At 33.3% G+C, this 16749-nt stretch overlaps 1 protein-coding gene across 1 annotated transcript; it reads left to right on the forward strand.

Moving 5' to 3' along the window:
* Window positions 1-5774: 5774 nt before the first annotated feature.
* On the forward strand, window positions 5775-15379 carry LOC126723744 (glycosyltransferase-like KOBITO 1). The gene is made up of 11 exons (XM_050427532.1): window positions 5775-6229; window positions 9190-9339; window positions 9496-9548; window positions 10113-10221; window positions 10330-10464; window positions 10639-10683; window positions 12454-12641; window positions 12749-12890; window positions 13612-13658; window positions 13842-13929; window positions 14707-15379. The coding sequence occupies exons 1-11, from the start codon at window positions 5888-5890 to the stop codon at window positions 14989-14991; spliced, it is 1584 nt and encodes a 527-aa protein (XP_050283489.1). The 5' UTR covers window positions 5775-5887; the 3' UTR covers window positions 14992-15379.
* Window positions 15380-16749: the final 1370 nt, after the last annotated feature.

Raw genomic sequence — 16749 nt, forward strand, 5'->3', positions numbered from 1 at the left:
AGAGAGAGAGAGTTTGGTCTGTATGGTTATGTTGTGTTTGGATACCGCAAAGACAGTTACAAGTTCTTACAACAATTAAAATAAAAAGTAAAAAAGGTTGCTTTTATTTTCCTTTTGGTCTTTTGGGTTTTTTGTTTTGTTAAGAATTATAGGATTTCATGACAAAAACAAGGAGTTCCTTTTTTTGTTTTTTTGTTTTCTTTTATGGGGTATACCATACTATAAGCAATGCATGAAAAGAGGAGGGGATGAGGTATCACATATACACGTTGAAGTGAATATACTATTTTTCTTCATTTTATTTTCTTCCACTCTAAATATACCCTTTTAAATTTGTAATTTCCTATATATTAAAAGGTTATTGCAACACCATGAAGCAACTCTATATATTTCAACAACAACAAAAAAAAAAATTGAAGTAATTTCTACATTATGAGTAGGTTTGAGTACTTTATTCTACGTATAACTTATCAAAGATTCTATTAAGATAACTTATCAAAAGTTCATGCGTTGCATGATTTTGAAGATAATTGAAAATAATAAATAAATATATTTCATTATTATTATGTATTTTCAAAATTATCCTCTATTGTATTGAATATCTAAATAATGGAGTTTCAATATAACAAGTTCATCATATAATTATAAGGTGCAATAAAATGAGTTTTTGTAAGTGGCTTTCAATTTTATTAGTAATGATAGTAATAATGAAACATGATATAAAGAGTAGTTTTTACCCCTTTTTTTTTATAATAGAAAGCAATTTTCACTTTTGGGAGGTTGTTTTTAGTGTATTCTTGTACTTATGGCAAGTACACATTAATGTTGCCCTCAACAATATTACAAATATGTCGCAACAAACATTCATTTATTTCACTCTCAAAAAAAAAAAAAATCATCTATTTAACCAAATAATAGTTTATATATGGCGAACAATTATTATTAAACAAGCGAGAAGAGATGCACAAGTTTTACAATCATGAAAACTTACAATTTATAGCTTTCTTATCTTAAGTTTTGTATCACACTTATTGTGTAATGTCGTGTTCTATCCATTTGTAATACTACAAGTTATGTAATGTCGTGTTTCTATCCATTTGTAATATTCCATAAGTATAAGCGCTTGTGAGGTATGGGAGGATAAGACCCGGGATTCAAGTCTCTAAAAAGGAGTTTCACACATATATACACTTAAGATTATGTTAGAGTAGAATTTCTATTTTATATTAAAAAACATAAAAAAAGTTAAGAGGCAAATGGCATTTCCATTTCAATTGTAGGTGTAACCAACCTGCTATTAAAGATATGGATTGGTTAGTGTTGTTAGTTTTTTTATTCCTCTTTTTTTTTGTAATAAAAAAAAAGGTAGAAGAGAGCAATTATTGTGACTTTCTTACCTAGACGTAACCATAGTAACACCTTACCCGTTATCGAGCAAGACCCCATACTCCTAGTTTGTGTGAAGAACTCACTTATTTTTTTGATTAATCATTGGAAATGAAGATGAGATATAAGAAGCACCAACACATAACTAGTTGTTTTAGGCTCGAAACTAAGTATTAAGACTTGTTGGCCTAGTATCTTATCAACTAGGGCATCTGAATGTTGGTGTTAGTGTTGTTAGTTACTTATACAAATTTCTGTTATGCGCATTAATTTTAACGGCTAGTTAGTTAGATTATCTTTGTATGAAACAGAGCACTCATTGTGCAATTTATAAAGTAGTGAACCAATAATAATTTCAAATTGATTCCTCCAGTTTTTTTTTCTTAGTAAGCTTTTTCCATGTTTGTCAATAATTAATTGATAGGGCTTAAATGACGTACTGATAGTAATAAAGATCCATTCGATTTTGAATGGATATAGACTGGATGCCGATTGGGAAATCACATGTCCATTGAGATACAGATTAGATATCAGTTTCTAATACACACAACCAAGAAGACCAATTTGAATGAAATCCCTCTATTATGTTGTGCCTTGCCCTTTGTCGGAACCCTCATCTCTTTGCTACATCATGTTCACATCATAAGATTTGGCCTTGTTGTCACCACTTGGCACTATATTTAGTGCGAAAACGAGCAATGTACTCAATGATTGGAAGAGTATTCTTACTCATTAATGCGACTTGTTTCGATTGGCGGTGGATCAACACTTCAACACCTAGGAGTGACTAGATGAGATGATGAATATGCAAGAAACTCAATCCAATCCAATCCAATCCAACCTTTAATGATGAATAGTGTCCAACTGTTCATAACTCTCTCTCTCTCTCTATTACATTGGACTTCAAAATCCAAACTCATATGTGATTCTCTAATGTTATGAATATTTTATTATAGAAAAAAGTTAACTGAGGGGGCCAGTTAATCAATAATTATTAAAACCGTGTTAACTGGGCCTGTGGTCCATCCGAAGACGTTAAACCATCCGAGGAGACCCACATAAGGTTATAAGGGGAACCAAATGAAAAGAAGAGTAAATATCACCTTTGATGGGTCCAATATTCGTCCGAGGACAAAATCCTTCTCGGCAATATGTGTCTGAGGACGACCTAAACGCCGTATTGTCACAAACACACTTCGAAACTACATTACCACTAAAGGTGGAACATGGGGCCAACGGTAAGAAAGAAAAGATAAACAAATATCTTTAAAAACTGCTGCTTCCGCATTAATTATCTCTCAACTAACTCTTTGACTGCATTAATGTGGAAGTGATGCTTGAACAGTGATGAAGCAGTCTTACAGCTGCTGGTTGGAAGTTCCAAGAAGTGTTGGATGAGACAGGAAAGGATCCCCCGAATCCAACCTACACGTGTGTGGTGAAGAAGACACCAAGAGGGCAATATATAACATGGAAGAATGCATTAAGAGAAAGGAGGGGAACTTCTAAACAATGGATGCTTAGAAAAAAATATTACGAAATAAAGAACTTAGCTTGTTTCAAGAATAAATTGGTCGTAATATCTGTATTAATCCATCTAGAAACGTTAAGTTTAATCGTTTTTCTTCTGAAGTTAATCTAGTTCTTTTATATCCACGCTACAAATTTATTGTTTGGGCCTTTAACGTTCGAACCTAATATAAGTTTGGGATCGACACAAATTGAGTCCTTACATTAACATATACCCAAAATGTATTGGTTTAAAAAATAATTTTATTATGAAAGAAAAAAGTAACTATTTTTTTTTTACAACTTTTTATATTCCCCATAAAAATGGAATCAAAATTTTCATAAAATAGTCTATTAATAAATGTATTTTAATTAACCAGACCTTTTAAATATATATATATATATATATATATATATTATGTTTATTTAATTCTAGAAAAATAAAATTATCACGTTTATATATATATATATATATTTTTAAATGTAACCCTCTCTTTTTTTTTTCTTCGAGATAGGAACATCTAACTCTCTTGAATACCAACAAGATGATTGATTAGCTAAATTGGCATGCTGAAGTCCTTCGTTCCCTGAACGAAAAATCCAGGAACATTCCAACAAAAGAAAAAATAAAAATCACAATCATATTACACCCATTAAAAGTAACTGGATTTTGTACATAATCTAAGGAGCAATAAGAATAATGGGGATCTGGAAATTGGGTCAGTGGCTTTGAGTCTGAGGATTCGGATTGGTTGGCCATGTTCGATAAAGAGCACAAGACAAAGAATGAGACTATTAAAAATAAAGTGGGTATCTGAATTTAAAGCCCTTTTTCTCTTTCTTTCTCTATCCATAGGTATAGATCAAAGGACGCAGTTAAGAAAATTCCTTCACCTCAATAGGTGCTGATTTATATGATTACTTTGGTGTATTTTTTTATCACATGAAAGTTATTTCTATTGGTCATGTGAATACTAATGTGTCGTATAATTTAATGGCACACATTTAGGAGCTTATAAACCTTTACATTGTGGATTGAATTTGAAGATTGAACGAATTTCATTCAAACCAATCTGTAAGAAAATCCTGTCAAAGATTTGACTGAATCCTATTTTCTCATTAGTTTTGTGCAGAGTCCCTCATCTCACTCATAGTGCTCCCTAATCCCTCTCAATTGTAACATTCATAGAATCATATTCATAATATTTACCCTCAACCATCACCCAAATATCACAATAAAAATAAAGCCATGCATCATGCATTTTGGCTAATAGATTATGTATATGGGCATTTGAAGGGTTTAGTTTGGTCCTCAAATCACTGCACAAAAGCTTTGCCCCAAATCTTCTCTCTTTTTTTGCCCCAATTTTTAAATAGTTGATAACTTGATATACCATTTTTTTTTAAATTTGATAATTACAATGAAAGAGGAATGATTTAAATATTGAATTTCATAGAAATAACAGAGAGTGTCAACTAGTTGAGTTATAAGCTTCTTGATATACCATCAATTTAAAATGCTACATCAATTTTTTAGATTTTCCATAACAAAACATTTAATCTTGACTAATGGGTATATATTTGTTGTGGCTGTCAAATTCAAACCAAACAAAATAATAGATCAACCTATACTTTTTTTCCCCCATGAAAATATTCAATACTCTTAAAAATGTTCATTTCTCTTAGATTAATAATTGATCACCTATCATATGAGAAATTAATTCAATACACCATTAAATCTCATCATAAATTTAATTAACAAAACATATAATTCAACATCTCTTGTAAGTTAGTAACATTGTAAACACAAAATTATAAATTTGGAAATTAAACAATTGAAATTGATGAGTGCCCCCATGAGATCAATGAGTACCTATTTAAAGGAGTCATGAAGAGGCTTAATGACACATAATTGTTTTTTTATTACCTATACTTGTCATAATTTAAATGGATAAACTCAAAGTCTTGTTTTATAAGAGACATATGACATCATTTAACTTGTCAAACATGTTTTAATTTAGCTAACATCCAACAATATTTACTTAGATAGCTTGTATCACTTTAATTTTTTTTTTTTTAATATATCGACATGTAATTAGCTCTTGAATATTCCATGTAATTTCCATTTGGTAACATTTGACAAATTTTCGTTTATCTCTTAATAACAACAATGGTTCCCACTAAATAACACATGATACCTTGCTGTTGGCTGTTTTTTAACAACTAAATAAGTGAACTTTGGTCTTAGTTCAAATTTCCCTCTCTACATATATAGCTTTTTCTATTTAGAAGATCTACATACACAATATGCTCTTCTTTATCTGGCGAAAGGAGAATTGAGTTTCAAATCTTCACCGGTCCTTGGTTTTTGACCCATTTTTACTTGAATTTTTCAGTTTTTTTAATTAAGGTTTGGTTCCCAATTGAACCAATTGATTTGGTTTTTAAAACTATGCTTGTAACTATTAAATAGTAATTAAAAAGAAAAGGGTAAAATATATGAGATTTGAGCTAATGTCAGCCAAGTCTAAGATATTTCAAAATTGGCTAATTTGATCTCTAAACCCAACTTGGTACTTAAATTTTACTCATAATTTAATTAGGACCTTCAACCCTGATAGTTTTAAAATGTTTTAAATCTGATTGACATTAACCAAAATCATAGGTCAGTATTTTATCCAAAAAAAAAAAAAATCATAATAATAATGCCATAAGAACAAATTTAGTAATTAATTAACTACTAATTACTCCCCAAATCCTGAATTTATGATTATAATCTTTCAACAGTTTCCTAAAAAAAAAGGAAAAGAAAAAAAAAGAAAAAACCAACCTCAACGACAACAAAGAACAACAAAAAGGTACAGCCTACATTCACATTCCCATGTCACTTTCTACTCTTGTCTGTCCCTTCACTTCCAAGTTTCAAACTTTCGTTTAGCTCCTCAAACTAAAACTTGACTTCTCTCTCTCTCTGTTTGTATGTTTTGAAAGGATGGCCAACAGCCACCAGCAATCGTTGCTGCGTTCAACACCATCATCTTCGATCTCCTCCAAGCTCCTCCTCCTCCTCACCGTTCTTCCTCTCACTCTCGCAGCCTTGGCTTTCGTCCTCCAATGGCGTGGAGGCATCACCGACCCCACCACTCGCTGGGCCCCACCTGGGTCCCAACACTTGTTCCCCGGGATGGACCCTTCTCCTCTCTCTCCCACCGCTCACCAGCACCAGTCCTCCTCCTCCTCCTCTGACTGTGCCAGTCTTCGCCAAGGCTCGACTCCTTCGTTTCCTTACTACCATGGATGGAAGTTCGATGAGTTGTCCAATCTCAAGCCTAAGGTTCGGTTTTTATGTGAAATTCTATGGTTTTGTGGTTGATTTGTTATTGGGTTTGTTTGTTTTTTTTATTTTTATTTTGTGGATTGGATTTTGGTGGTGTTTTAGTATTGTGCTTGGGAATTTTGAGTGCTGCTTCAATCTAAGATTAAAAAGTTTAATATTTTGGTTCTGGGTTTTGCTTTTTATGGATAAAAATTTAGTGGTGGTTTAGTATTGTGCTTAGAAATGCTGAGCGCTGCTTCAATCTAAGACCAACAGTTTTGACTCTTATTAAAATTTTGGTTTTGGGGCTGATCTGTTTCTGGGTTTTGCTTTTTATGGATTGAATTTTAGTGGGGTTTTGGTGTTGTGCTTGGAAATGTTGGGTGCTGCAACAATTTAGGAACAAAAGTTTTGACTCATTTTGAAAGTTTGGTTTTTGAGGTTGATGTGTTTCTGGGTTTTGCGTTTTGTGGATAGGATTTTAGGGGGTATTAATGTTGCTTTTGGGCTTTGATCTGTTTCTGGGTTTTGCTTTTTATGATGCATTTTGCTGGGGATTCAGTATTGTGCTTGGAAGTTTTAACTGCTGCTCCTATTGAAGACCAAAACTTTGACTTGCAGTGATGTTTTGGTTTTTGGGGTTGATCTGTTTCAGGGGTTTTCTTTCTGTGATTCGGGTTTGTACTGGTTCAAACAGAAATAAAGTTTGGTTCTTAGTGATATTTTGGATTGGTCTGATTCTGGGGATCTCTCTTTTTGATGAATGAGATGATATTTATTGACTGAAAAACCAATCAGAACACGTACACTATACAGCCTCAAAGTGCCTGAAGAAACACTGTTCAAAACAAAATCCACTCAACTGAATACACCAGAAACAGATAAGTAACCAAACAAACAAAATCTGCTCTACTGTTTACAATCTGAAACTCTATCGATACAAAACTGAAATCTCAGCTCTATTTACTCATTGTGCCTTTCCTTCAAGCATACTTTCTGGAAATCCCCATACTCTGAATAATGCTGCACTATCAACCGATCTTTTAAACCCATTTCTACATTTAACTCTGTTTTTGATTTCCTATTTAATTGAGTGCAACATGATTTCTTCATCCCTAGAATGGAAAAGTATCTCATGAGACAGTCTTATGCAGCGGTTCCCTCACATCTCTTGGGCCCAAATTATTCCACGAATCCCTTCTTGCTATGTCATTATGAGATGCATAAATACAGGAGAGAAAAGTTCTACCCTGTCCTTGAAGCATCTGGATCCTGCTATGGCATATGTTAAATAAATCATAGATTTAAATTATGTTAAGACTCATAAAAAAAGTAAATTAAACCTCGTCATTTGGTCGTGTTACTTGTGTACATGAAAAATGAGCCTGAGTGATGAGTCTACAAATGATAGGCCTGTTGACGTAGCAATGGTTGAAGCATTGTTAATGTTATTAAAAAAAGAAAAAGGAAAAGAAAAAGAAGAAGAATCACGCGGTTTTACATAGCTTGTGATCAGAATGAGAAGCTGTGTTTTGGGCTCTTAGGATCATGCTACTAACAAATGATGTCATGTCACTGCAACCTCTGCTACAATCTGCCAGCCAATGTTGGTTTGATATAATTTGGAATAAATTACATCGAATCTTTGACTTATGTGTGCACTTCCTACTTAACAATTTTGTTTGCTTCTATGTTATTTATGTTGTCTGACCATACTTTTGTCTGTCACATATGCTGTGTTGTGTGCAAGCCTTTTGTGAGAGATTGCATTTGTTTGGGTTTAAATCATGTATTATTGTATTTATCTTAGTTTCTGAGTAGGCATTGCTTAGTGAGCCTTTGAATTTTGGAGATAGATTGGAAATTTGAAAGAAGATTTGGATTCTAATTCTTTTTGAGTTCTATTTAATCCAAATTGGAAAAATTTCCCCCTTTTAGAATTGAATTACATTGTTCTTTGAGATTTCGAAAGTTTACTAGAAAGTAGAAACTGAGAAGAGATTTTGAAAGTTTACTTGAAAGTAGAAACTGAGAAGTGCGTGTGATTTTTTATGGTTCATTTGTGGTAGGTTTGTGCATTGGGATTCAAGTTTTGGAGTTTTCTTTGTGATTTAGCATGGATAACGAATTGTGGGTTCAGTGAATTTTGGTCTGATTTAATGTGGCTTGGTGTTTTACTGTTTTTGAATGTATATTGGCAAACGAATTTGGATTTGTGAATACGAAGTCATACATTGGGTTTTGCTTTTGTGGACTGGATTTTAGTGAATACTGCTAGATTTTTTTCCCCAATAGTTACAATGGAGAAGGGGATTTGAACCCTATACATTATGTCAAAAACAATAGGAGGTGCTAGTTGAGTTACAAGGATCCTTGATTGACAGGAAACCGTTTGTCTGGTTGCTGAGTTTCTGAGAACATTGACTGTAAGAAAATGGAAACAAAGTGTTGATTTGCTTTATTTTCTCTTGGTTGTTGAAACTAGATCAACTGAGGTTATTAGTGTATTAATGCTTGGTTGAGTGGCAGCTCGTTTAATTGGTTCTGGTCTATGAACAATGGAAAAATTCTGACTCTGGGATCTGTTTTAAAATGATTATTTGGTGGCCTATGGTAAATATGATAACTTCAGTGTTAACTATTAAATGTTTTGTTTGCTGTGATAGTAGGAGATAGAGAATTTGTTAAGAGGTCTAATATTGACGGTTGACGGTTGGATTGATCTAATCTGGGACTTTGTTTTTTGGAAATTGGTATTTGCGTCCGATTGTTCAAAGTTACTTTTATTTATATAAAAAAAATGGTTCCAAGTTACTATTTCTACTTCTTATAGTCATATTATGGATTCAATAAAGCAAATTATTGGACAATGGATTTTTTTGTTGAAGTCAATGTAAATAACATTCTTATATCTGTGCAGTTAACACTGAATTAAATGATTGGTTATAACCTTGTGCAGTTTGCTTCTAAACTTGCAGATATGTATTACGACAAGTACTTCAGCTGGTTTAGAGCAGATCTTGCCATGGATGTTTTTTCATAAGGTTATTGGAGTCTCAACCTTTTTTCTTTTTGTGGAGGGAAAGGCTGCATCTCCGGCTGTGTCTAAAGTTCTGGAATCTATCCCAGTAAGTTGATATATATCCTCTGCTCTGACTGCTTGACATTCATTTGTGTTGACCTTTTCGTTTTCTAACTTTTCAAAATGAAGTTGTTCTACTTTGGTTTATATTATGTTTTTTCTCTGAGCCTCTTTGAGCATGATTTTCTTGTTGTTTTCTCAGGGAGTAAAAGTGATATATAGAACAAGAGAGCTGGAGGAGCAACAGGCTAAGAGGTTTGATCACTTTTACTTTCAAATCACATATGATTGAATTGAAGCTTACTGTAGGGTATTGTTTCATAGTTTTTTCCTCTCTAGTATGTTGTTCTTAAAGCTTTGAACAACTTTTTCTTGTTTTTCTATTCCTGATGTGCTGGATCACTTTGTATTGCTCCCATAGTACATTTCCATTGTACTAAGGTTTGTTTTGTTTTCAATAAAATTTTCATTACTTGTAAAGAAAAAAATAGAGTTACAGTTTTCTCCTAGTATTAATCATACGAATATTTACTGGTCTTTCTTCTATGTCTCATTAGTTTTCTAGACACTTTAGACCATTCACATTTTTGCTTCCCCCTATGTTTCTTTCTTTTTGCTGGAACATCATTTCTGTATTTGATGTAAGTAACTTTAAATGTTCCGGCATTTGATACAAGTAACTTCCTGAATTATTAAACATTGAAGTATTTCTTCTATCGCCTCTCTTTAATTGTTTATGATATTTTGTTTCTTTTACTTATATATATAATGTGTCTTTAATTATTTATTTATATTCCTGTTTTTTTCGGGGACCATCAGCCGGATTTGGAATGAGACATGGCTTTCAAGTTTCTTTTACAAGCCTTGCAATTATGAGCTGTTTGTGAAGCAATCTCTCAATATGGAGATGGCTATTGTAATGGCCCGGGTATGAAAGATAGTATTCTCCTGTATCTCATTCCTCCCTTTTTTTTTTTTACAAGTCTGTCCCGAGTTAATTTTTCTCAATATAGTCTCTTGCATATTAAAACATCAGGATGCTGGCATGGACTGGATAATTCATCTTGACACTGATGAGTTATTACACCCAGCTGATGCTCGGGAGTATTCACTGAGGCAGCTGCTGCTTGATGTGCCTGGGAATGTGGATATGGTTATATTTCCTAACTATGTGAGTGAAATATTTAGATTTGTTATAATGATATATTAGTGATAACTTATAGTTAGGGGCCTTGTTGAAGATGGTAGCATATGCTGGTCTTGTCATTCTTCTGTACTCCCTTCAACAATGAGCTGTGGCATTCATTACTTGAAGTAAAACTGATTGTGGTATTTATTTCTTTAGGAGAGCAGTGTTGAACGAGAGGATATCAAAGACCCTTTTAGTGAGGTAAACTTCCCTTATCATCCGCTGTCCTTTCATTCACTTGGTTCATTAAGTTTGATTATAGATGTCTGAAGGGAATGGGATATCTCAGCCAAGATAAAATTTCCTGTTTATTCATAAAGAAAATCTTGGCCTTTATAAATAGCGTTTTCATGTTTGTTATTGTTTGTTTCCTTTAGTGAATTAGACTCAAATATACAATGTTTCCATGTGCATTATCATGACAGATTCATAAATTTGTGGATTATGTGACAGTTAGAATGCCTAGAAGCCAATAATGTTTTCTTGATCAATTTACCTGCACAAGAACATGGTTATTGCATTTATATTTAACCACATAATTTTATATCTAACTTGATGGAGCTGATGATCCATTTTTCTATTGAATATATATATATATATATATATATATATTTGATAGGTAATTGAAGTTTTATTGATAAGAAAAGTATGTTGTGTTTACAATAGTAAATCCATTTTTCTATTGAATATACCAAGGGACTTTGGAATGTCACAAGTTTTAGAATTTCTACGTGGAGTTACTTTTGTGCCTAAAGAACTAGTAACCCTTTTTTCCATAGAGCCTGTTGACATTAGAGTTTGTTAGTTGTATCATTTCTTAGAAACTAGTTCTCTGGTTTGGTAAAGTATTTTATGTGGAGTGCATGGGCACAATATTCTGTATCAGATTGGATTGTATAACCTAGTTAAAGTGCATTGAAATATTAGACAGTTGAAGTTGAAGATACTATGGTTGTCAAAAGATAGGTGAAGGCAGTGGATCATCCACACGTGATTATGTAATAAATTCAGTCTGGGACAAAGCTTGGCTGGAGATGATGGTTCTTTAAACATTCAATACTTTGGCTAGTATATCAGAGTCAGGTGAAAAACCATGAAGTGATTATTTATTATTTGACCCAAGTTTGGTCTTTTTCAATGTAGTTGCTTGCTATGTAACCATAAAGATGTGCTTCATGTGTCAAATTTCAAAGACCTTAGCAATTGACATGTATTCTAGAATCACAAAATCACAAACGTCAAAGTAGTTTACTCTTATTTGGTTTACTTAGTATTTTTACTTATCAAAAAAAGTTTACTCTTATTTGGTTGCTTGTGTAGCTCCAACTAGGTGTATGACCCCTTACCATTACTCATGTTGCAAAAACGATATCTTGTGAAATTTTTGCACATTTGGTATTTTCAATTGGGTTCTCTGCAGGTTTCAGCTTGATACATGGGGAAGTTTATTGTGAATATTTTTGTTTTGAAGGCTCTAGAAAGGGAAGACTGGATTTGATAATCATTATACTTTGTGACATTTTATTATGTTTTCTGTTTGTTGATAATGATTTATCTCTATATTTTGCATTGAGCTCCACTAGTAAATTAATGCAGTTAATGTGATATCTTTATTAGAGAGACACTTTGATAAGTTTGTGATATACAAATGCAATGCTTAAGCTTCAAAAGAGACGAATCATGACATTTGTTGATCGGAGGGCATATTGGTGGATAGATGGTGGGTGGGGTTTGGTTAGGGAAATGAACACATGGTAAGGAATGTATAATGTGCAGCTTCCATTTAAATAGAATGAGGTTTTTTAGTAACTAGGTGTTCACCTAATTTTATTCTATACCATAGTTAGGTAACAGATGTGTTGGAGGTTTATTCTGTTGTCTAGGAAAATATTGTGGCATTATGTTTGCTTGTCTTTGAGGATACCTGTATAGTATTTGATGTTTGTCTTGTTCTTGTATCAATGCAAACAGATATCGATGTTCAAGAGAAATTATGACCATCTTCCAAAGGACACATATTTTGGCATGTACAAGGATGCAACTCGTGGTAATCCAAACTACTTTTTGACTTATGGAAATGGGAAATCAGCTGCTCGGATTCAAGATCACCTTCGTCCTAATGGTGCACACAGATGGCATAATTATATGAAAACCCCAAAGTATGTTAATTTCATACTGGAAGAAAAAAAAAATCAGTATCATGACTATGAATTTTATTATTGGATTTCTGATGTCAATACTTTATGCATGCAATGGCTACTATCAGTGAGATAAAATTGGAGGAGGCTGCTGTTCTACACTACACGTATGCCAAATTTTCGGACTTGACCTCTAGGCGTGATCGGTGTGGCTGCAAGCCTACAAAGGAGGATGTCAAAAGATGCTTTATGTTGGAATTTGATAGAGCTGTGAGTCCAATGATTTCTCTTATTCAATATTTTTTGTTCATTAATAGTACTATTAAACAATCATAATAAGCAAAAAGTAGAAACAACAGGATTATGGAACATGAAATCAGTATTTTAGGTGTGTAATATTTTGTAACTGATCTAGATAGTCCATGTGCAATGTAAAGCAGTAATGTTCCACTAGGAGGTGCTAATTAGCATTTTGGAAGGACTTAATATAGAAAGGGAGGTCAAACTACATAAATTAAGGTTGGTGGGAAATTTTTGAAGCCTACCAGAAGTTGTTGTAAGGAAAAGGACCTTGATGATGTAACAACTAACAAGATATAAGTATATAACTGAATGTTAAGACTCATGATAATTTTAATGTGAACCAATTTGTGTGGAAATGTTGGATTGACCTGTGCATTAGTGGTTGCTTATATGCGTGGTTGTTAATTAATTATAAAATCCTGGAAATGGAGGTTTTGAATGCAACTATTGGACAAGGCATTTATCTTTATTGGTTTTAATGAGTGTTTGCCATTTAAATGTTAACAATTGGGCCTGCATCCTGGAAATCTGTAGGCTTGTTTTAATCTCTTGAAACTCAGGTCAATGCCAAATTAGGGGTTAATTTGTAAGAAGAATCCTTGTTGCCAGTACTTGACTTTGTTTTGTTCGGATTGCATTTCCTTTTGATGAAACCTTCATCATACTAAGAGAACATAATGCATTGCAGGCATTCATAATTGCTTCTACTGCAACAGAGGAGGAGATGCTGAACTGGTAAATATTTAAATGGAGAAAATAATTTTCTTTCCCTGATCTTCATGATCTGTTTTCACTTCGAACCCATTGCAATCCCTTAAATTTAAACCTGAGATCTCTAAAAGAACTCTTGACATGAGCATAACTTTTTTCCTTGCTTTTCATAAATTTATATATATTTTGGCCATTCTGATCTACTAGGTACCGGGAACACATTGTGTGGGGTGACAAAGATGTAAAAATGAAACTACTGAGGAAGGGCGTTTTAACTCGCATATATGCTCCAATGGTAAGCATGATTCTACAAATTTTTTTTTTTGGTTGGGAAAATTGGGGGAGTGGGGGGGGGGGGGGGGGGGGGGAGGGGGGAGTAATCAACTGGTTCCATGATTTGAATTGAATGATGAAATTTGTTGTCCAAAATATAATAATAGAAATCAGGTCATTTGAGACAAGAGCCTTGTAGCTCAATTGCCATCTTTGGGCGTTTCCAACGGAGACAACCAAGGCTCAAATCCCCCCTTCCCCATTGTTGTTACTAGCAAATTATAAAAAAAGAGTAACCGGGTCATTTGTTAAAAATTAATAGTAAAAAAGATTTTGACTCTTTGAAATATAAATTGATCCTACTTAATAAATGAAATAGATCAATTTTCTTCTATTTGATGCCAGTAATGCTGCACACCATTGCTGATTTTCCCCACTCTGGCCCCTGCTCCAGCATCCACCTCTTTATTAAACCATTTATATTACTATTACTATTTCTATGCTGTTAATGCTATTTTGCTGTGGTGGTTTCTCTTTTTTGTCCATATATATATATACATACATTTTTTAGGTCTGTTTGGGTAGTGCAGCTGCGTCCACATTTTGGGCGTTTTTTTTTTTTTTAAGTCCAGCGCGTTATGCACCGTTCATTGGCTATGAACAGAGATTTCAGGCTAATGAACAGTGCTGAACAGTAATAAACAGAAAAAAAAAATATTTTTTTTATTGTTTTCAGTTTTCAGCAAAATAAGCTATATTCAAACGCACACTTTCTATTGTCTCTTGCCATATTTTTCAGGTCATAATACAAGGTTTAAGGGAGTCTGGTGTCTTCAGCTCTGTTATTGCATCTGCCCCAACAACTATTTCAAAGGATAAATTTTTATCGTCCATTGTTAGTAGTAACTCATCCAGAGCTGCTGCCTCTGAATCCCTTCCCTCAAGAAGGATTGGTAGAAGTAGAGAGCATCAGGCCACTGCTAGGAGGGTCTTGGAAATTGAATCTGCTGCATTTTATGAAGTGGCTGTTCCACCGTTGTCACCCCCAGGAATGAATGATGACCGCCTTATCATTGAAGTGTGATACACCTCCTAGTGTGATTGCCTCTTCTTCTTCCTGTTCAGATGCTTTGTAATCTTGTTTATTCACTTATGTAAGGGAAGAATTAATCAGGAGGGAAAAAGAATGAGCAAGCAGGCTTGTTACTGAGGTTCATATGTTTTTGGTTCTGTCGGTTCTTCCCGATCGCCATCCAAGCACTCTAGTAGTCTAGTATTCAAGTTCGAGAGAGATTTTGTGGTCAAGCCTTCAGTTGGCAACTTGGTTACAACTGGAAATCTTTGACTTGTCTATAGAAATTAGTGTTGAAATGTCAATGTATATTTTTTATAAGCTAGCCCTTTCACTCAGGGAAACTGTTGTGTTTGATATCTTGAACTCTATCTAATTGATTGATTTCTCATTGATTCCACATTACGGGGTTCAATATGGTTTAAAAGGTTTAGTTTCAGTGCTCTAGTTCTCCTGTATTTTAAAGTTACATAAATTGAGAAAGCTTTGCTGGTCTTGGGGGCCTAAAACTTGTTTCTTATTTGCAATAAATGTACTAGCACAAAAAAGAAGAAGAAGAAAATAGATAGAAACATCGAGGATAAGGTTGATATAGTTTGTTTAGGCATAAAACATTTCTAGAGAAATAGCTTGTTTTTCTGTTTGGTTTCACTCTAAAAGGGAGCTAAAAAGTTTGTGTTATGACTTGATGGAAAATTATTATCAAATTCCAACTTCGGAACCTACACAAAATTAAGTGGGAAAACAATAGGTTCATGTAAAAGAAATCAATTTCAACAATCAGTCAACTATATGGTCAAGGCAAGAAGGATCAAACCCTACTTGTCCTCTTAGTTTTTCCCGGTTTGGCTTGTCATGTCATGTATTATGTAGTAATTACTTGCTAGAAAAAGTATTATGGAGTAATTAATGAGATTCTCATCAAAATTTTAGTGTTTACTTTTTGTAAAAATATATTCTTCCAATGATAATGCAAGCAGTATATATTCTAAGCCATGAAGTTTCATGTGCCCATTTTAATAATTTTGAAGTGGAGTTTCACATTCCATTCCAAGGTCCCAATCTCTCTTCCATATCTTCTTTTAAGTAGCGGAACCTTGTGTTTCATGCCATTCATTCTTGTTATCTCATCTCTTGTTTAAAAAGCTTCAGAATTATAGAGCAAACTTAGAAACTGGCGTATCTGGATTCTCTTAAGGCCTTTAATACTATTCTAATTATGCTATCTTTGTTAAGAAGTTATATTATAATTTTTAAGGTATCTCATGTTGTGCTCATGAGCTACTATTCAAGCAATTAAAAGTTAACCATTTTATTATTATAACCTTACGATTTCAGTGGCACTATCTTTATTTGTGTTAATACCTCATCTTTATCAATGGTTTTGAAAATAGAAAATAAATGTGGTGACTCTAATTTTTTTTTTTTTTGGGTCAATGGATCTTGGATCCATAACTTTACCCTTTACTTAAAACTTATAAAGGAGGTATTAGTTGAACTATGCATTAATAGAATCTGAAATAATTGACAATAAAAGAAAATAAGAAAAATGAACATAGAATTATCAATTATACATATCTCTAACAAATTAGTTGTGCACATAATTTTGAGGTATAATATAATTCCCATATTGTTTCTTAAAAGAGGTATTTTATATGCATTATGTCTAATCTAATTTAGACCAACTTTAGATTCTGATTCTAGAACGTCGGAAGATGAGAACAAAGCTAGCTAGCTGTGAAACATTAGCTCCTCCACAGTGATATTCCT

This window comes from Quercus robur, chromosome 4, assembly GCF_932294415.1.
Source record: "Quercus robur chromosome 4, dhQueRobu3.1, whole genome shotgun sequence".
Classification (NCBI taxonomy): Eukaryota; Viridiplantae; Streptophyta; class Magnoliopsida; order Fagales; family Fagaceae; genus Quercus; species Quercus robur.